This window comes from Panonychus citri, unplaced genomic scaffold, assembly GCF_014898815.1.
Source record: "Panonychus citri isolate SS breed McGregor unplaced genomic scaffold, ASM1489881v1 Contig00072, whole genome shotgun sequence".
Lineage (NCBI taxonomy): Eukaryota > Metazoa > Arthropoda > Arachnida > Trombidiformes > Tetranychidae > Panonychus > Panonychus citri.
Genome location: NW_026515477.1, coordinates 580,887 through 602,601, shown reverse-complemented (window position 1 = coordinate 602,601; position 21,715 = coordinate 580,887). Strand labels below are relative to the sequence as shown.

General features: G+C 30.3%; 6 protein-coding genes and 1 pseudogene across 6 annotated transcripts; 4 read left to right on the top strand and 3 right to left on the bottom strand.

Moving 5' to 3' along the window:
• Positions 1–8,188: 8,188 nt before the first annotated feature.
• Positions 8,189–10,162, top strand: LOC128386639 (carboxypeptidase B-like). Its single transcript, XM_053345698.1, has 7 exons — positions 8,189–8,669; positions 8,735–8,852; positions 8,933–9,139; positions 9,226–9,336; positions 9,407–9,506; positions 9,586–9,870; positions 9,944–10,162. Exons 1-7 carry the CDS (start codon positions 8,329–8,331, stop codon positions 10,129–10,131), a joined length of 1,350 nt encoding a protein of 449 aa, XP_053201673.1. The 5' UTR covers positions 8,189–8,328; the 3' UTR covers positions 10,132–10,162.
• Positions 10,129–12,636, bottom strand: LOC128386642 (mitochondrial dicarboxylate carrier-like). Its single transcript, XM_053345701.1, has 3 exons — positions 11,634–12,636; positions 10,664–11,019; positions 10,129–10,596 (listed from the first exon to the last, which is right to left on the bottom strand). The coding sequence occupies exons 1-3, from the start codon at positions 12,107–12,109 to the stop codon at positions 10,502–10,504; spliced, it is 927 nt and encodes a 308-aa protein (XP_053201676.1). The 5' UTR covers positions 12,110–12,636; the 3' UTR covers positions 10,129–10,501.
• Positions 12,637–12,787: 151 nt separating this feature from the next.
• Positions 12,788–14,072, bottom strand: LOC128386645 (iron-sulfur cluster assembly 2 homolog, mitochondrial-like). The gene has a single exon (XM_053345704.1). It carries the CDS (start codon positions 13,634–13,636, stop codon positions 13,172–13,174), a length of 465 nt encoding a protein of 154 aa, XP_053201679.1. The 5' UTR covers positions 13,637–14,072; the 3' UTR covers positions 12,788–13,171.
• Positions 14,073–14,161: 89 nt separating this feature from the next.
• LOC128386640 (DNA-dependent metalloprotease SPRTN-like) lies at positions 14,162–15,954 on the top strand. Its single transcript, XM_053345699.1, has 2 exons — positions 14,162–14,676; positions 14,755–15,954. Exons 1-2 carry the CDS (start codon positions 14,324–14,326, stop codon positions 15,743–15,745), a joined length of 1,344 nt encoding a protein of 447 aa, XP_053201674.1. The 5' UTR covers positions 14,162–14,323; the 3' UTR covers positions 15,746–15,954.
• A 146-nt stretch (positions 15,955–16,100) lies between these two features.
• On the top strand, positions 16,101–17,437 carry LOC128386641 (protoheme IX farnesyltransferase, mitochondrial-like). Its single transcript, XM_053345700.1, has one exon. It carries the CDS (start codon positions 16,141–16,143, stop codon positions 17,368–17,370), a length of 1,230 nt encoding a protein of 409 aa, XP_053201675.1. The 5' UTR covers positions 16,101–16,140; the 3' UTR covers positions 17,371–17,437.
• A 112-nt stretch (positions 17,438–17,549) lies between these two features.
• On the top strand, positions 17,550–21,351 carry LOC128386643 (motile sperm domain-containing protein 2-like). The gene has a single exon (XM_053345702.1). It carries the CDS (start codon positions 17,693–17,695, stop codon positions 18,503–18,505), a length of 813 nt encoding a protein of 270 aa, XP_053201677.1. The 5' UTR covers positions 17,550–17,692; the 3' UTR covers positions 18,506–21,351.
• LOC128386705 (protein bicaudal C homolog 1-A-like) lies at positions 19,099–21,127 on the bottom strand (annotated as a pseudogene).
• Positions 21,352–21,715: the final 364 nt, after the last annotated feature.

The window sequence follows — 21,715 nt, the reverse complement described above, 5'->3', positions numbered from 1 at the left end:
TTAACCTGCATTGAGTTTCATCAGGCCCTAAATCAAATTATTGATAAAATCAATTGATTCTCAATGAATCAAATTAACTGATCATCATCATTGATAAGATTAATCGTTTTCTTTCAATAATCAACTAATTACAAGACAGAAAAACAAATCCATCTACTCATTTAACAATCAATTGATCAACTAAACTTATTATTATCAAGATCAACTTAAAAAAAGGCCAATTGATTAGCTAAAAATTAACGTTCACGACAATTAAATTTACCAACACGTTCAGTGATCAATATGAGAAAAGTAAACAATATTTAATAATTAATATTCAACTAATTGTTATGACACTAATTTAGATCCGACGAGAAGTTAATTCAATTTTCTTATTATCCAGTTCTATTAATTGGATAGTTTATAATTAATTAACAATTTTTGTTTCTCATCGCGAGAAAAAATCATTTTAAAAAAAATAATCACACTAATTGTGACAATTAATAAGAAGAAAGAGAAAAAAAAGTTTAACAACTCAGGCGAATGAGAAAATTTCATGATACCTGAACTCAGAATATCAGTTGGTTAGCATTTTCTCCTGAAAAAAAGCTCAGATTTCTCAGAATATGTAAATTAGTTTATTTTTTGTTCGAAAACAAAAAAAAAGTTCAATATTAAATTCTAACAATAAGTTAGTATCTCTATCGTTGCAACGATTTACAGATTCGATTGAATTTTCCATGAAAATAACTACGATTTATTTGATGAATCGATGATGATGAATGTTTGGAATCAGAATATTCAACATTATCTATTATTCATGTGGAATTTTTTTCTCAACTTTCTCATTGAATTGGATAGAAAAAAAAGTTTTCTCAATACATTTCATGTAATAGAAATGAATTGTATATTCTCATGGTAATAATTTCAATATCTAAACTTATTCTGTTCTGATTAAGAATCTAATTCCTTGTCAGGTTAATTTGCCAATTTACTTTTGAAACAATTAACTTAATTTCAGTTTGATTGTCTATGTGATAATTTAACCTTAAATTGTTATCATCAACATTATCTTGTCTGATCCAATAAGCTCATTTTTCACATCAGAATTACCCTGAACATGATTAACTAATCATAATTATCTTTCAGTTTCATTAACTTTGAAACAATATATATTTAGTTTCATGATTATGATTAGATTATGTTGATCTGGTTTATGAGGGGACGACAAAATTGTTCATCATCATCATGATTATTATTATGATTAACTTAATTGTGATTAAAATTGTTAAAAGATTAACTCATGAGGAAGATTAAACAATGAGCAAATTAAACAATGTTGATGCTATTACAAAGATAATCAAGAATAACAATCAAATCACAGAATCTAATTGATAATTAATTGATTAACAATAATCAAGGTTAGGATTTACCTTGTTAATCACGCCATAAGTTAATCAAATTAGTTTATTGTTCAATAAATAAACTATAACGATAATGATTAGTCAGGTAATTAACTAATTTTTTTCTCACTTCATCTTCTTAATTAATAATTTGACAATGAAAATTAACAGATTATGATCATTATATAGTAGTTAACTAATCGTATTAGTTCAGGTCTTAATTGTTGATGATTATGGGTGAGGTTGATAAACAATAATAACAATCAATCAATTTATTGATTTGTGATGAGAATTAACAATTTATCAACTATTAACTGAATTAATAACAATAAGCTGATTGTTGGTGTTGAATACACATAAAAATGATAATAAAAAAACAATCACAGGTTAGGCTTTTAATGTTAGTAAATCTTATTGATTATATTTGATTAACTTTAATTTACCTTGATTAAAATTAACCATCTTATGATATTATTAATACAACAATTAGACAAAATCACAATCAAGGTTGATACTTTGATTGTTGTATTGAAATAGTTTTCATTGACTAAGATTTAACTGTAATCCTTAATTGTTATAATATGTATGGGGTAGTCTAAATTGTTAATAATCAATCTACAATTAATTATCAAGAAAATTTAAAGTTGGTGAAAGTTACCATTGATTATATGATTTAAATAATCCAGGTCAACTATTGTTAATCACAGGAAGTTGATTAACAATAATTCAATGTTAAATTAATTACGGTTGGAAAAGTTTAGCTCAATTGTTGATAATATTAATATAAATCATCAATGTTTATGATAACAATCAAGTTGATCATGTTGTTGACTATTGTATCATGAATCTCATTGGATTCCCTGTGGCTATAAGATTGAATATAAAATAATTCAAGATTATCAAGTTGATTGTTGATGGTTAATATACTGAAATGATAATTTATCAACAATCAAGAAGCTCAATCTTCAACAATCAACCATTTTAACCATGAAATTTATTTAACCATGAGAAAAGATTCCGAGATGAGATAATCTCCTTTATATTGAACATGATAATTGAAACTATTACTAAATTATCAGATTAAATATTTAAATTGAATTTCTCGATTTAACCATTTATTTATTTTTCAATGTATCTATTGACCTGAAGATTTAATTACAATTAACTTGATCATGTTTATAATGTTCAACTAAATTTACATACAGAGTATAATATACATATAATATGTAATAACGATTCCAGTTAAAGTGTAATAATAATAAATAATCAACTGGCCAACAATCAATAATCAAGTTATATATATCAATAAACAATTGACCATAAGTTAAAGTTAATATGATTAACTAACAGTTGACAATTAAATTAAAGGTCAATTGTCTGTGGTAATATTATTTATCACCATTAATACCGTTAATCATGATTATTATTATTGAACAATTTACAGCATTAGAAAACGTTTGATTACTTATGTTATCATTAACTACGATGACCAAAGACACTTTGATTATATGATTAGTTTAGCTGATTATCATCAAGATAATTAAGATGATCACTTCAATTGCTATCATCTTTATATCATTTACGTAGATGATTGAACCAGAAAAAAATTCAAACCTAGAAATTGACCATATCCACTTAGTTAATTAGTTAATTGTCTGTTGATTTTTACTACAATTGAATTAGTAAATTTGTTGAACCAGGATTAATGATGTTGATTTAACTATTATTATAATTATTATCATTATTATTTGAGGTAATCCTTAATTGTTACTTTAATTGTTTTGATTATTCATTTGTTTTAATATTTAAATTGTTGGATATTTGCTTGTTTCAATTAGCATCATATTGATCACAATTAAACATTAAACTGGTTGATGCATGTTAATTGGGTTGACAATTGACAAGAAAATTAGTTGACAATTAACTAAACATGTATACGGATAAGTTTGAAAATAATCTTGTACCTGGTTAATGATAATTGTTTCAAAGTACACAAATTAATTGTGACAATTGATGTTAAATTGTTAATTAACAATAAGATGAGAGTAAATTTTGATTATAAATCATCATTGAAAAGTGATCAGGATTCAATGATTTCAATTGTAATTTTGCACAACAACAAAAATCAACAATCACTTTTGATCAACTTTCATTGTCAAATTTAATTGTTATTGTTTTAATTACTGTTTTAATCAAACAATCACAATACAAACCTGCATCTTATATTCAAACTTGTTAATTAACAATTGGATTGACAATAAAATTGTATTAACTTGGATTACCATTGATCAACTTTATCATCAAGTTCATTAAACTTGAAACATAAAGTTAAATTGTTTACAATCAAAAACGAAATCCTTAATTAACTCAATGATTAAATGTTAAGACAATGATGATGATCATCTTGGTAACAATCAACTAATCAATCAAAACATAGTAGGAAAATTAAAGATTCACTTTACTAACTAGATTTACAAATTATTGTGATTCTAATTCAATTTAAATTAACCCTGCATTTCATATGATTATCATTGTTGATAAATTGTAATACTATTTATAAATTGTAACAATTAACTTGTCTCCGGAATCCAATGATGGTCCATTGTTTTTAATCAACATTATTGGTTAAAACTTAATTTCCGTTACAATTAATGGTAATCAAAAAACAAATCAATCAATTATCATATCAACAAAATCTGTGTCACAATTGTAACAATCATAATTAAAGGTTTTATATTGATTATTATATGAGCAGAAAAAAAAACCACAATGACAATTAAATTTAATTGTGTTATGATAAACATCTCAACAATAGAGTTGATTGTTTATAACATGATTGATTAAAATAAAACAATTTCAAATGAAATCGCGAAAAAAAAAGTAACAACAATCAAACTAAATATAAATCATCAATTCTTAATTTAGTTATTATATTATAATATACATGCGAAAACTGATTAAACTGATTGTTTAGCAATTCGGTTACAATTTAAATTGTTGCTTTCACACCTTGATGATGATTAACATTGCCACTTGATTCTCGGGTTAGTTGACAATAATAAGATAATCTAATTTCCGGATGATTAACTCAACACCATCAACAGAATTAAGGATTAATCAAGAAAAAAAGAATAATATTTTTAAAGTTAAATTTAATTCTTCCAAGGGAATATTCAGATTCTCATTGAAATCATATGAATCTTTCAACCATGTTCATGATATTATCATGAAAAAAAAAGTTTCACATGTTTTTTTTTCACCATAATCATAATGATTAACCTGTGAAACCTTTTCACTATTAATATAAATTAACCATTGATGATGATTAACTACAAGATCAACAAATGATAAATTATATATATTAAATTGCTAAAGGTTGAGAGGATAAAGATACAACGTTGTCAAGTTAATTGTAATGATTAACATGTTGATGATGAACTAGATTCAGACAATCAGTAGTCCAAATCACAATTTAACTATTACAATATGATTAAGTACAAATAATCAAATAAACGATAAAACTTTCCAACAACAATAATAACAATGTTTTCATTAATTAGACAATTTCTTTAACATTATTATTAAGTTTTCGTTAATTAATCACTAATCATTAAATTAGCGCAATTTAATTACAATTATGTACGCGATAATTTGAAACTTTAATTATATGAAACCATTTTGTGTGTTAACTGAATTTAATTAATAATGGTTTCACTTTTAATCATCAGAAAGATGATTAATTATGATTAATATGTTTAATTGTTGTAGTAATATTTGTTTTTCAGTTTCAATTATTACTAATCATTATTAACACTTTCGTCCGACAAGTGAAAGTTGCTTAATTAATTAACCAAATTAAATGAACTTCCAGGTTAATTAAGAAATCAGTGATTCAGGTAAATGATTATGATTTTTGTTTTGTTTTAAATTAAATAATTTGCTAATTGTTAGGCTGACCTGATGAAAGATTAATTTTGCTAAATTGCTTTGGGCAACAATTAACTTGGCTAAAGGTGAAAAAGTGTCCAACCAATATTTTTAATCATTAACTAAATTGTTTACTATTTAAATTAATTGTTTTAAACGTTTAGTATGAGTTTATCTCATGTTTTCTCATGAGATTTAATCACAATTAAAGTTAAACCAGTAACCATGTAAACTGTTAACAATTTAATCAAACTGTTAATTATCATTATCATCTTGATTGTTGGGTTGAGTGTTTGTTTCAATGTCTAACAACAGTAATCTAATTTAAATTAATAATTCAATTCTTTTTACCATGAAAATCATCAGACTAATAAAGTTTTAAATTCTGAAAATTTCCCTTTCATTTTCCTCTTTTTTCAATAATCGTCTTTCTCAAATTCTGATGGAGAGAGAGAGAGACTAAGATGAAATTCTGAGTTCCGAGTTCTGAGATTAAGTCAATCGCGTGCCTTGAACGTGTTGAAATTTGAAAAGAGAAAAATCAAAAGATCGATTGTTATTCCTATTGTTGAATTCTGAAATTCTGATACAATCAAATACTGTGTTCCATTAGCATTTAAATATCATGACTATTGAATTAGTTTATCAAATTTTCTAGTCGTTAATTATGAAACCGATTGTCCAATTGTCTCATTCCATAGTATACTAATTGTTATCTTTTTGTTGACAATAATCGTTTAAGTCATTTACTTGCTTTCTAGAATTCATTATCCACCAGTTCAATCATATTCAAAGATTTATCGGTTATCAGCTGATGGTACAATCAGCAATTCGTACGAACAATCAAATGATGTAAGTTAATTAAAATCTTATTATTTGGAAACCTTTTAATTGTTCATTGGATTAACGGTAATAATTTCCATTGTTCCTCAATCGTATTGATCGGAAGGATCTTGGATTTTCATGATTACAACTGAATTTATATCTTCATTTGTCATTATTGTTTTCATCGTGATGATTGTTTGTCTCATCATTTGATAACTGATTTAATTGTTAATCTCATATAGTTTTAGTTAATTGTGCAGGTTTAATGACTTTGGAAAAAGATATTCAATCAACTCAATGGATCTTGATTAGCTTAGGAAATTAGTTGATTCATTGGTTTTTGTTGATCAAATGAAATCAAAAATCTGTCAAATTAATCAAATTATTGTAATTGAGACTAATCAATTAATTGTTAACAACCAACTGTAAGCTTAAATCATTGATTGCATTCAAATCATTTTGTATTGTCAATAATAAACAATAACATCAACAATTATCGCTTCAATTGTTTTCAAACTTTTGTAATTAAATTAACTAATAGTAATGAGCAATACCAATCGGCACCATGTTGAACAATCAAACGGAACATCATTAATTTTAATCAACAATTAAGTTTTCAACTTAGATTAATGAAACGAAGACAAGTTAATCAGTGAGATTGAGAAATTCAAAATTATTCCAAAGAAATCAGTTAATCGTAACAATTAGCAATCTAATTCCATATACATGTACATAAAGTCAACCCTTTGATTACAAGTATTAATCAATTTGTTACACAACGATAATTAATTGTAACAGTTTTTGCTTGCAGAACATAATCAAAAATTGATCCAGTCAATGATTAACTTAATCTTGATGATGACATGATGATGATGTTGTTGTGGGATTAGTCAATCATAATCAATGTCATTAAATTGGTGTTAAGATGATGAATCGTTGGTAAGAAATTAAGAAACAATCAACTAATCAAACAACGATAACCGTTAAGTGTGTTGATTGGTAACATAATATAAGTTAAACTTTCACATTATTTAAATTACCAACGTGTATTATCATTGATTTAAATTGATTGTTGGATGTAAATTGTTAACAGTTGATTGGAATTACTGTTAAGTGTCACCCGATTGTTTGGCCAAAATTTATGCAGATCAGATATGATTTAGTTAATTGTCTTCCTTCAGCCATCTTCATATTCAATCAAAAAGACAAATTCCTTGATTGTCAATGATTAACGATCACAATTATATTGATTAAAACGTTAAAACAATTACACACACCTTAACACGTACAATTAGTTAATTGATTAAAGTTCATTTAAATTGTGTACGATATTTTTTATACGATTATCTCGTGATTAGAATAATCAATTTTGTTAGTTAATTGATTAACTTTTTTATTTTTACGATTTTACAATCAGTATTTATAGTAATTTAAATGGTACAATTAAAAATAATTTAATCAATAGAAAGGGAAAATTAAATCCGGTCAATAGCTTTACCGTTATCATTTAATTAATCATTGATTGTTTACTAATTGTTACAACTAATCATTTTCTTACTACCATTAGTAATAATTAATAGTGATAGTTTATTGATCAATTTGATGATAACATTTAAACAATAAACAATTTAACCTAAAACACTGATTAATAGTTAATTGTTACGATGAACTAGAAATCTAGTTAATCAATTAACATAATTAAACAAATCATTGACCAAGTTTAAATTAAACTATTGATGATAATGAATTTTGATTGAGTTGATTTTGTTTTAATTAACAAACAATTGTCAATGATTAGATAATTATCAATGGGTAATAATTAATATTGATTATTGGTCAAAGACAGACTAAAGTTAATTGTTAAAACGAGGTCATCAGGTAACAATTAAAACTCATTTTTGATTGTTAATTGTGATATATGTTTGTTACATAGGGTGAAATGTTGCTGCGGATATCATTTTAATTGTGGGTAACCCAGAAATAATTAATTGCTGTGTTAACCATTGTTAAAATTAGTAAACAATTTACCATGAGCCTTTAAATTGTTTGCCTATTATATATATAAATTGTATTGATCGGACTAAATTTAGTTCATTTACCATTGGTTAGTCAACGACATCAGTTAATTGTTGTCGTTTGATTAGAAAACGCTTTTTACTTTATCAATAATAATCAACTTATTGTGAAATTGAATATGTTTAATATCAAATTAACATCGATTCCATTGAATGGACTTTTCATCGTCTTGTTGTTGATTAACTTTTCATTGTGTTTCATTGAAGATGGTTACAAACGATACAACAATTATTCAGTTCTACGATTTAAACCAACGACTACTGACCAATTACATTTTCTTTATCAATTAGCTCAAAATGAAACTTTCTTAATGGAGCGGTCAGTTGACTTCTGGACAGAACCAGGAAGCCTCAATTCATCGGTTGATATCATGTTATCACCTGAGGCTCGTTCAACATTGTCACCAGTTTTTGCTTCAAATCAATTAACTCCAAGTGTGATGATTGAAGATGTCCAAAGGTAAGTGATTGTTGACATTTCGAGTTGTATATAAATTGTCTTGTTAATTGTTTCCTCCTCTTTAGTCGGATTGATGCTGAAAACTTAATCAAAGGAAGACAAAGTTTACCATTTCCATTTGGTGTAAGAGGATCTCGACCCAATGCTAAACAATTTTTCAGCACTTATCAGCGATACGATACCGTAAGAATACCGATGATTAGATTTAAGTGATTAGTTTGATTGTTGATCATTTTTTTTATCGTCTTATTGGTGGTTGTTAGATGATGTCGATGTTAGATGAAATTGCTCGTTCCAATTCAAAAGTAGCCACAATTGAAACAATTGGTAAATCATTTGAAGGACGTGATTTAAAGGTAATCAAGATAAGTTCAGGTTCGAGTTCAGGTAAAAAAAAGATCTGGATTGATGCTGGACTTCATGCTCGAGAATGGATTGGACCATCAACTGCAATGTATTTTATCAACAAGGTAAATATTGAAATGGTTTCACTTGATATTCAATTTCAATTGTTATTAATTGTTGCAATTGTTATCCAATTGTTATCATTGTTCAGTTGGTAACTTCAGTAGGCAAAGATGAAAATGTTGATTCAATTTTGAGCAAATACGATATTGTTGTACTTCCGCTTGCCAATCCGGATGGATATGAATATACTCACACAACGGTAAGTAAACAATTACCAATGTAAATTTATCATATCGTTAATCTTATAAACCGTTTGACCATTGATTTAGAATCGTATGTGGCGAAAGACCAGATCACTGACCAACAGTAGATGGGGATACATTTGCCGTGGAGCCGATCCTAATCGTAACTGGTCCTACAAATGGCGAAGTAATTGTTTATTGCTACAAATTAATACGATTGTACTGATAACTGATTAAATATTTTTCCATATTTTTTTCTCCTTTAGCTGGTGGTTCGAGTACTAATCCATGTTCCGATGTATACGCTGGTTCAGCTCCGTTTTCCGAACCCGAACCAAAGGCGATGTCTCAATATATCTTGAAAAACGGCCCATGGCACATGTACATCAGTTTCCATTCTTATTCACAATTGATTCTTTTACCATGGGGATGGACAACTGATCTACCTAAAGATTACAAGGAAATGTACCGAGTCGCTGAAAAAGCGGCCACTAGTTTGAAATCCATTTACGATACACCTTATACCGTTGGAAGTGCCACCAATTTATTATGTAAGTTGATTGTTGATTAATCTTGAATGGTCAGAGATGATTGATTATATTCTCGATTCTTTTCTTTACAAAGACGTCGCTTCCGGAGGATCAGATGATTGGGCTTATGGTGAGGCTGGAGTTCCTTATTCGTATACATTTGAACTTCGTGATACCGGTGATCATGGTTTCGTTTTACCGGATGATTTGATAACACCAACAGCCGAAGAAACTTTTGTCGCTTTTAAAACAATGTGCGATGAAATTTATCCAAACAAATAAACTTTTCAAGTGATTTAATATATTATCTCAATTTCCAAGTTACATTGAACAATTTATCGATTAAGTTTGACACACAATACATATATTGCAAAGGAATGGATATTTGAGAGCTAAGTAATAATGAGTATGAGGATTAAAAGAATGAGAAAAAATAACAGCTGATAGAATTGAGAGAGAGCAAAAAAATCTAAGGTCAAGTGTCAATAATAAGAATGATGAAAAACATCAAATTTAAATCACAATTACAAACGAAAACACAATGATAACAAATCACATAGTTTCTTGTACTAAATGAATAAGTGATTAACGGTTGATTTTCTCCCGCCTTGAACTTTCATTCAATGAGATTTGATTCAATTTGATTGAATTTTCAACGAGATTTACCAAATCTGATTCGTAACTGTTCAAAAAATATAAACGTTAAAACAGTTTGAGGTCCAAGTCTAACGAAAGCGGGAACATAACCTAGAGTGGAAAAGCAAAAATTAGTCTTAATTGTTCAACGATCCCATCGATTGTATTGTTTTACTACCTTTAAAGAAACCTAATGGTCCAAGTTCACTGATAACTGTAGACGCACAGTGACCTATTCCTCGGTAAACGCCCGGTGGTGCGTTCATCATTCGGGTTTTGATCACGTCTAATGGTTGGGTCATCGTTGTTGCACAGGCCCCGGCAAGGAAACTCGCGGTAAAATGAGTAGTTAAATTGTCTTCAAATACTTGAGGTGCATATTTCATCATCATATATTTGAACTGATCGTACATCGAAATTTGTCCAATTGTGATCAGAGCTGCTCTCGAAGTGGCCGAAGTCGCTCCATTGAACAATCGAGAGACACCTTCGTGTTTGTATACTTGAAGTAGACCATCAAAAGCATGAGCGTAACTAGAAATGGATGAGAAAGAAAAGAGAATCAGTTAATAGATTAATCGAGTTAAATTAACAATTAAAGTTGATAATTATTTATTGATGCCAACTGAGAGTTAAGAGGAAATGAAAGATTAGATCTAATGGAAAGATAAATCAATTCTAATTGTCTAACAGAACCAATAATTTTTGGTATCAGTATATTGATTTGGCTGTGTTATTATTAATTTATCCTTGAAACAATCAAAGTTAATTGTTGTCAAGCTAAATAATGGTAATAATAGTAGAGAGAAAGTTTAGTCTCACTGAATAGGAAAAAGGATATAATAAAATTTAGAGAAAAGGAATTAAATTACAAATAAAAAACATGAGAACTTGATTGTTGCGGTTGTTTCCACTGGAAGATATTACAATCAAGTAATAATCATCGATGGAAAATTTAGCTTGAGAGGTTAATTGTAATTCTAATAGTTAATCAATGATTTGATTGAGAATCAAGATAATAGAAGTGAAGAAAAAATCTTCAGTTAATTGATAAAAAGAGACAGAATATATTAAAGAGGATACTAATATTGACGGAGAGAAAATGGTAACAATTAAAGGTTAGAATTGTAACTTAATTGTTTAATTACTTTCTTCTCTTATCCAATGGTAATTTAATGTCATTCTGCATTCGTACGTTAACCATATCGGCCGGAGTTCCAACTAAACCACCAACGGCACCAGAAAAAGCGGCAGCTAAAACTTTCTGATAAAATGGCATGTTGGGTATACTCTTGGGGTCATTGGGGTCAATGGTAACCAATTTTTGTTTAATTACTTCATAAACAGCAAATCTTGTTGTTGAGTAAGTTAATTGTCGCAATAAGCAGGCAGTGAGACCATTGTAAAGAGCGATAACACCTTGATTACGGACAATTGAAACCGTTGTAGTGACTAGAGTTGGTTGGACAGTAGTAACAGTTTGACCTCCTTGTCCTCCGGTGAAACTTGTTTGAAGGTGAACCTTTAATAGATCAAGTGGATGAGTACATGAGGCCGCCATTGCTGAAGCGATTCCACCGAAATACCAACGGGCTACTTTGAGTTCACTTCTTTCCGTAGACATGGTTATATGATTAACAAAATAATGGCACCAATTTGATTGTTCAACTTATCAATTACCTAAAAAAAATTTGTAATTACAAAATCACATTCGATATAATAAAAAGAAAAGGAAGAAAAAAAAACCAAGAGAGAAATAAAAATTCAACTTGTTAACAAATGGAAAAGATCACAAATTGGAAACACAATCCTATTTATATATATACTATTTATCGTAAATGATAAGGTTAATGGTGATTAATTAAATGTTAACACGGACCAAGGAATCAACTGATCAATGGGTAAGGTAAAATTACCCTGGTAAAAACTTAATTAGATTGAAAATGATGCTGATGATGACGATGAGAAACAAGAAGTGGAAACTGTTGGTAAAGGGGAAATACAGGTATTCGGAAAAAAGACATTCAAGTGGATAAACGAGAAGAAAAAATTAAGATTATGTTGTGTCCTAATAATCTGAGATATGATTGAAATCCATTATTAATCAATATAATGTTAAGGTTAATTGTAAAACGGATAATTAGTCAAGTAATTAAAAGTAAATAACATAAACTATAAACACTAAACAATAACAAAGAGCAACAAACAGCTGACCAAGGAAAACAAAACAGCTTCAAATAGCTAAACACTAATGGTGAGCATTTGATGATCTTTGTGTCTAATTAAGTCATTGTCTTGGTGATTTAATTAGTTTATTGTTAATCATTTCTGAGTGTTTATTAAAGGGTCGACAATTTATACAAATACTAAAATACAATTGGTATTTTGTTTTGTTATGCAAAACATTTGGAGTTTGAAGCTTGCGTATCACTTGATTTTCATTTTACAATTTGTCGCATTTGCTCAAATCAATTGGATTTAATCAGTTGATTAAAAGTTTCGATTGATTTGGTTTTTTTTTCTTCTCAATTAATGGTAACATTTTGTATTTTCGATGAGATTGTTTTCGGTTAATTTAAAGAAGCGATTTTGAATTTGTGTTATGATTACATGAGGAAAAAAGAAGAGGATATTTTTTTTTGTTTTTCCTAAAGGAAATGATTGTTGTTAATATCGATTGTTGATATTAATCCAGTTTAATTGTGAACGAGGCACCACAAGAACAACCTTGTACTGCTTTAGGATTGTTAACAATTCTAAATGAACTTCGAATCAGCTCTGAACTATAATCGACCATCGATCCATTAATATATTCTAAACTTGTTTTATCGACAACAATTGAACTACCATTTTTTTGGAAAACATGATCATCATCGTTAATCTTATTATCCAATTGAAATTTATAACTAAATCCTTGGCATCCACCACCTTCAACTTGTATCCTTAAAAATTCACCATTTTCAGTTACTTGTTTTAATCGTTTAGAACAATTATCCGAGATGATTAGTGAAATGGGTTCACAATCTAATTGCGTTGTTACCATTGGTGTTTCTGTTGATAAAGATGAGGGTGAACTTGATGTTGACGATAAACGGGATAAATTGTTGATCAAATGTCGATTAGCGACAACTTTAGGTAGATATCGGAACATAATTAATTCTCACTTAAGATGATTAATTGTTAAGATGAAACAATTGGAAAAGATGAGATAAATTTAAAGAGAAGTCAATTTGTTTGAGTTTCTCATGTTTCCAATGTCAACAAATCTGAGAGATTTGCTGTGAGAATAGCCTAATGGAAGGTTATTTTTGTTTCGGTATAATCTTGTTTCACTAATTCTTTAAGTGAACATTAAAGTTAATCCCTTTTTCTTTGTTAATTTTCACAAGTTTAAGGTTGAAATTGTTTAATTAGTTTAATCATAGAGATTCTTACTGAATAGGTTGATAGTCCGAGGCCCTTCAATTGTTATAATTAATTAGGTTTACGTCTCACACCGAACCAAACCTAACCTATAACTTGTGAAAATTAACAAAGAAAAAGGAATTAACTTTAATGTTAACTCAAAGAATCGGTAAAACAGGAATATACCGATTAGAGATTAAAGATTAGTTAATTAACGATAATTAAAGAAAGAACGTTTGTAAACATTAGTTTTCTTTTCTTCTCTACCACCAGATGGCAACAGGTTCGAAAGAACAATTGACCAATCAGAGTGAATTCATCTGATCGAATATTTAAAATGTTCTTCTGATCTGAAATTCAGATTCTGAATTCTTTTTGCTCGTTAATTTGGTGTAGTTTCTTTATTTTGATATTTTTCGTGACTCAACCAACGATGGTCGATTTATCTTTGGTTGATCCTGCTTGGGAAATGATGGACCCTAATCCGAATATATGGTCTTTATTTGCTGAATTTGACAAAAGGTTTTTCAATGGAAAACTGACTTCAAGTTTCGTTGAGCTTATGTGGTCTACCGGTCGTATGACTTCAACTGCTGGGCTTTGCTGTTGGAATCCACGGACTAATTTTGCTACAATTAAATTGTCACAACCTTTACTTCAACTTAGATCAAGAGCTGATCTTGTGGAGACTTTACTTCATGAGATGATTCATGCCTTTTTATTTGTGACACGACAAGATGATAATCATGAATCTCATGGTCCCAAATTTCATATTCATATGTTCAGGTAAAAGATACTTTAAATTAATCTATTGGTTTGGTTGTCTTTCATTTTTAATAATCCTAATTTTCCATTGTTTGTCAGGATTAATAAAGAAGCTGGTACCAATATTACTGTTTATCATACTTTTCACGATGAAGTAAGACATTACCAGCAACATATTTGGCGTTGTGATGGACCCTGTGCTGGTAAAGCGCCTTATTATGGTTATGTCCGTCGCGCCAATAACAGGAAACCTGGTTCATATGACTACTGGTGGACTACACATCAAGCTAATTGTGGTGGAACTTTTAACAAAATAGCTGAACCAGATAAGACTGCTAAACCAAAACAGAATAATAAAGGAAAAACGGTAGCTAACAATTTACAAAATAACAAACGTATCGACGATTTCTTCAAAATTTCTTCTTCACCAAGTACAAGTGCCAAGACAATTGCCTCAAGTTCAACAATAACTCCATCTAAAGCTGCTCCAATCTCCAAAAGCAGCCCAATCAGACAAGGTGATATAAGAAATTACATATCACCCGTAAAGAATGAACAAAATTTTCCAGGTAATGGTTATCGTCTTGGTTCTTCTCTTGAATCTAACCCAGTTAAAAAATTGAAACTCGAAGATATTGGATCAGATGAAGTTTCAAGTAGCCAGGATATAAAACTTTCACAACCAGTTCAACCTTTTTTACCAGATTTAATTCCTCAAATTTTAAATAGCCAAACAGATGATGATGATGATTCATTTACATATGATCTACCTGATATTGAAATAGATGATTCTATCATCATTGAAGCTGTTAAAGAAGACCAATTAAATGGTCAAAGCTCCCAAAAATCAACTACGCCAGAACAATTAAATTTACCCACTGTTTCTAAAACTAACGGCTCTCAAAAAAGAAAGACTGATAAAGACGAAGACGAAGAAGATGTATTCACCTATGAATTACCAAATTTTACACCTTTTCTTGGAACTGGATTCAGATTAGGCTCGTCAAACTCAACTAAACCAAACAACAACAACAATCAATCACTCAAGAGAGGAACAATTAACAAACCTCAGATAATCAATCTTGATTAAATTTTACCAAAACAACAAAACAAACAAAATCTCCAAAAATCGAAACCTGTCACATTATTTTTGATAAGAAATCTTTTTTAAAAAAATCGATATTACTATTTATTGTTGAAATTAATTCCATATGGAAAGAAAATATGTATTTTATTATAACCAAATTTATAAATTGTCTCAATAACATTGAGTAAACTCAGTTTACCATGAGAAGATAATTGTAAAAATAGCAAAAGTTATTTTTAGATAACCTTCTGGCTGCTATTTTCACAGCGAATCACTTTTTTGTTGACATTGGAAACATGCAACTATTAATTCATTTTCTCCGTTAATTGTTAACTTTTTACGATAATTAATCAATATTTTCTCCAATTGATTAACCGAGTTTGATTTATTTAAAGTCTATGTTTCGATATTTACCAAAAATTGTGGTTACTCGCCATTTCTACAGCAATGTATCTCGACTATCAACAAAATCATCACCATTACCATCACTTTCTGCCACTACAAGTTCACCATCTCATTTATCAACACAATTTACTGGTGATCGACCCTCATTAACACTACCGGAAGATTGTGTGAAACAATTAAAACAAACAAGCGAAGATGGTCAACCATTTACATTGAAAATCCGAGGAGATGAATCTGAAAAAATAAGATGCAACTTGGAACTGGTTGATGGTCAAGATGAAGTAAAACTTGAATGGAGACCATTGGAAGATCCAAATGGTCTCAAGTCAATTAATTATTACCTTAAATTAAGTAAATTTAGATTAACCAGTTTAGTTGTTTTGACAACTTTAGCTGGTTACACTATGGGTTGTTCTAGTTTCGATCCGATTGTCGCTAGTGCTTCTTTAATTGGTACTGGTTTAACTTCTGCCGCTGCTGCGAGTTTGAATCAATTCTTGGAGATACCTTTTGATTCACAAATGATGAGAACTCGAAATCGTCCTCTAGTCCTTGGTCAACTATCTTCCGGTCGGGCTTTCTCATTCTCAATCATTTCCGGTACCATTGGACTGACCACATTGGCGACTTTTGTTAACCCATTGACCGCCGCACTTGGTGCTTTCAATTTAGTCCTTTATTCATTTGTATATACACCAATGAAACGAGCAAATATCGCCAATACTTGGGTCGGATCCATTGTCGGTGCGATACCTCCAGTAATGGGATACACAGCGGCGACAAATATGATCGATTTACCATCAATACTTTTAGGACTAATATTATATTCGTGGCAATTTCCCCATTTTAACGCTTTGTCCTGGAATATTCGTCACGATTATGCAAGAGCCGGATATCGAATGATGTCCGTTACAAATGAACAACTCTGTGTACGAACTGCCTTACGACACGCTTACCTTTTGACCGCTTATTCGTGCTCAATGTCGGCACCTTTTGTTGGACTTACAAATTACGCTTTTCTAGCCGGTTCTTTACCTCTCAACATTTATCTAATTTATCTGAGTTATAAATTTTATCAAACACCCAATGCAACAACTTCTAGGAAACTTTTTCGTTACTCTTTAATTCATTTACCAGCACTAATTATTTTGATGCTTATCACTAAATCAACCAAATCACAACAACAACAACAAATCATAACATCAACGGAAAAGTTAACATAACTCTGAACATAGTTTATTAGCCAAAAAGTAAATTAAAAGAATTGATTTTTGTTTCTGTTAAAAACAATTGGCTCATAATAATTTACTTCGGATTAAATATTTACAACTGAATGTTAAATGAGATAACAATTAACTTGAAGCTATTCTCAGAGCAATTTGATAGCTGTTGTCATCTAACTCAACAAGTTGTCATATGTTAAGTTGAAGTGGTTTAAACAGCTCAACAAACAAGTAGTTTTTGGTTGTGATTCATTGATTGTTTGTTTGATTTTCCAGTGATTTAGTTGAAAGAGAAAAACAATTTAACACCAAAGTGAAGCCAATGGCCTGTGAGGATAAAATTTCCAAAGTTCGAAAATTGTTCCTGGAAGATGCTTCCGAAAACGGTCATCTTTATGATGAACAAGATATTGACCAGGTAAGAAACGATGACTGGTCAGTTGAAAGGTATTTACTTCACTGTAAAGGTAACCCGGAGACCGCCCTTGGCATGTTGAGGGAATCGATGAGATGGCGAAAATCGTTTGGCGTTAACTCGCTCAAGGAGACCGATTTTCCGAAAGAATATTATCTTTCCGGTTCTTTTTTCACCTATTTACCTGATCGTAAAGGCAATTCCATGATTTATATTCGAGGTAAACTACACCGAAAGATAAGCGAATGGTCTGAACTTCATAAGAAATTTTTCGTTTATATGATCAATAAATTGGACAAAGAGAAATCGGGCCATGGTTATGCCGCTTTCTGGGACTGTGAGGGTGCAGGTTTGGCCAATGTTGATATCGAAATGTTATCGTTCATGGTAACCACCATTTCCTGTTACTTTCCTTACGGCCTTGAATATGTCCTTCTCCACGAACTACCCTGGGTTTTGAACGCTATTTACAATCTGGCCAAAAGCTGGGTACCTGAACATTACCAGCGACTCGCTATTTTCATTAATCGATTTAATCTCAACGATTACATTGAACCAGAAAATTTACCCGATTATCTGAATGGAACTTGTACCAAAAATTATCGAAATGTACCAGAAGGAGCTCCGTCCGCTCGAGAGTGCGAATCACGTTATCATTTACCAGAAAATTCTGCCTACAAATTGGAAACTTATCTACATCAATATTGTTTAGAATCGTAATAATCAATTATTATGATAAAAAAACAACAACAACAATCGATACTTAATCATTACCAATTGTTGATTAATCTTCAAGATATTTTTACAATCACATTTTTATACTTGTACTCATATAAATTGGTTCTTTCATTTTAATAATAATAATTGATAAATTGTAGTGAATTTAATTTTTTTACAATATTAGAGTACAGAAAATGAAAATGAATTGAAAAACAATTATGCTGTTCAAATGGTGATTAAAATTATTACACAAAATTAGTGGTCAAGTGCAGGTTGACTGATTGCTAATAACATTAAATTATGTATATAAATTGATTGTGTTAAAAGTGATACAATTATGAATTATTATTATATCGATTGATGATGATTTTGACTAATCGTGATGCTGATTGATATAAGGTCGCACTGTTAATACAACTCGTTTTTTGTTGGACATCAGCTGATTAACTTGACCAATGTTATGATAACTTTTAACATATAATCCAAGGATAATAATAATAATGATGATGATGAGAGAGAGAGAAAAGTGAAAGAGTTTACAACAGGAATTGAAATGTCGATTTGAATTTTCGTTTAAATTATTGTGGATGTTTTCTGAGCTACTTAATTTACATATTGTATTTTGTTTCTATTGTATTTAGTTTGTTAGTGTGGATGTTTATTGATTGTCTTTTTAATGATATGATTGTTACATTTGTGTTCAGATGTGTGTGAGTAAATGCTGTAGGAATACGTGGATATATTATGTATGCGTTTATTTTATCAATCCAAATAAAAAAAAGATTATTCAGGTGAAAGCAAGAATATAATTCGCATTTTTTGTTTCGTTTCAAATGATGTTCTCCACTTTCCGGTATTCTCTCTGCACCCGGAGTAGCTTCGAAATGGTTGAACGGTGAAAGTACAGTCAAGTATTACACTTGACAGTTTTCGGCGTCCAAAGTAAGGTATACCAAGTTCTTCGGTGTCGTTAAAATATAAGAAAGTATTAAATCGATATCAGCACGTTGAAAATAATCAATATACTTTGCAAGGCCCAAACGGGTTAAGGCCTCCAGGCTTCCAGTGTAAGTTGAAAATTGAAACTTTGCTGTTTACGTAAAGTTTTCATTCCATTGGCAGTTGGATATTTTGACGATTCCTAGAATGATGGAAGATCATTGGTCAATGAGCCATTTGCAAGAAGACCATTGTTTGGATTTTTACCTCGTAAGTTCATCGGACTCTTTAACTGGGGTCAGTTTTTCAGTTGCACGGCAACTATCAAGTCGACTTTGATTGAGTATCTCGTGAGGCATTGATTTAGACAAACCAAGTCCATGATGGGGTCGGAGTTCGGGGTTCACTAGCTTTTGGTTTAGCTTCACGAACTTGGAGCTTGTGAGACATGATTGATTCATTGTTGGAGTTGTTGCAGTGGCCATCATGTTGTGACCAGATTGAATACAGCCTTTTACATTTCGATTTTCGGGACTATTTTTCAACATATCGAGATTGAAAGATGGAGTATTTGATCGAGTAGAAAGTTGTGGTTGCTTTTGATTAGCAGCAGCGAAATTAGTCAATTGAGAAGCAAGCATTGCCTAAAGCCTTGATTGCCATTGGGTCCTAAAGATGAAGGGTTAGTGGCCGAAGCAGCAACGGCAGCAAAATCAGGGAGATTTTTGAGATTCGAGTAATCACCTGAAGGCCAATTGAGAAGCCCATTAACTTGCCATTAAGTATTTGGTAAAAAATTTGAAGAATTAAGATTAGAACCAAATTCGTTTTCATTGTCATCATGTTTACTAGATTAAAGGTACAATGAGATAAAAACGAGGAGAAAGGTTTAGCCATCATCACAACAATTAGGAACTTCACTTTCATCTAACTCCAATATTTGTCATCGGACTTGAAAAAGCATACGAGAATCTCGTTCAGCCCTAGAATAGTCATACATATTCATGAGTTTAGGCTTCCGTTTAATCAGAATGGTGACTTCATAATCCTTCATCAACTGTGTAATCAGTTTGTTGACCTTCTTTCAGGTCAAAGATGAGAACCAAAGGAAGATAACCTAAAAGTTCTTGCCATGCAAGGACAACTGAATCGAAACATGGACTTTTAATCATAACCGTTGACTTTTGAACGGTAAGAGAACCATGTAAAGTTGTCATAGTTGAATTTTCAACAGCCGATGGATCAAGGAAATTGATAACTGTACCAGTTGATTGTTTGATTGATCGGATATTAACATTTCCTCGGCCCATAATAAATGAATGATGTTGTGATGCAATATCAATAACCAAAGTAAAAAAGATGGTGAGAGAAGCAGGATTATTGGCCATTGGATGACCACAAGCTATTCAATAAGAACAGTGATTCCTCATTTCATCGCATGTCATTGAGCACGAACAGAGATCGATGCACAAGATGAACCAAAATTACCGAAAACATTTCCCTTGCTAATAATATGAATGTCAATTGATACACCATAAGTTTGTTGAACGTTCAGCGGTAAAAACTCTGCTGGTCCAAGTTCCTTATTCTCTCCGTTGATTGTTTGTTCAAACTTTTTCCTACTTTCGTATCTACTTTGACTCGTTCTTCAAATGTTTCGTTTTCTTGATTATGGTTTACCATTTGATTCTTCGTTGATACTATTTTAATCAATTGGTAATTGTATTCGTACTTAAGTCAACACAGACAGTTGAGGTGAACACAATTTAGCAGTAATTGGAAGGCAATTTGTTTGTTAACAACAGGATTGAAATTTAAATTCAATTGGTGATGGTTTAATTATGTGATGGATTAAAGAAATTAAGTTGAGAATCGTTTAATTGCTCGATTTGATCTGTGGTTTGATTTCTTTGTTTAAAATGCTAAAATTTTGTTTTTTTATTTCAATTCTTCAACTTAGCTAACATTAGTTTGTTCAACTAAATTGGTGTTGGTGGTAAATTGTGGTGACAGTGATATGGTGATGATAAATTGTGTACACGGTTAATTCAATAGAATTGAGAATAATCGATGGTTTAACAATTAATTCAGTTGGTAGAAAAAGGCTAGAGATCCAAGCAATTAGATGGCGATGGTTTACAAAAATTTAAGACCGGAATAGGAAGAAGAGGGCCAAACAATAGTCAAAAAGATAAATTGGTAAGAGTAATTAACTAAAGAGATTTTTTCAAGGGATGATTGATGGAATTGATGTTGATTGGTATCAAAAAT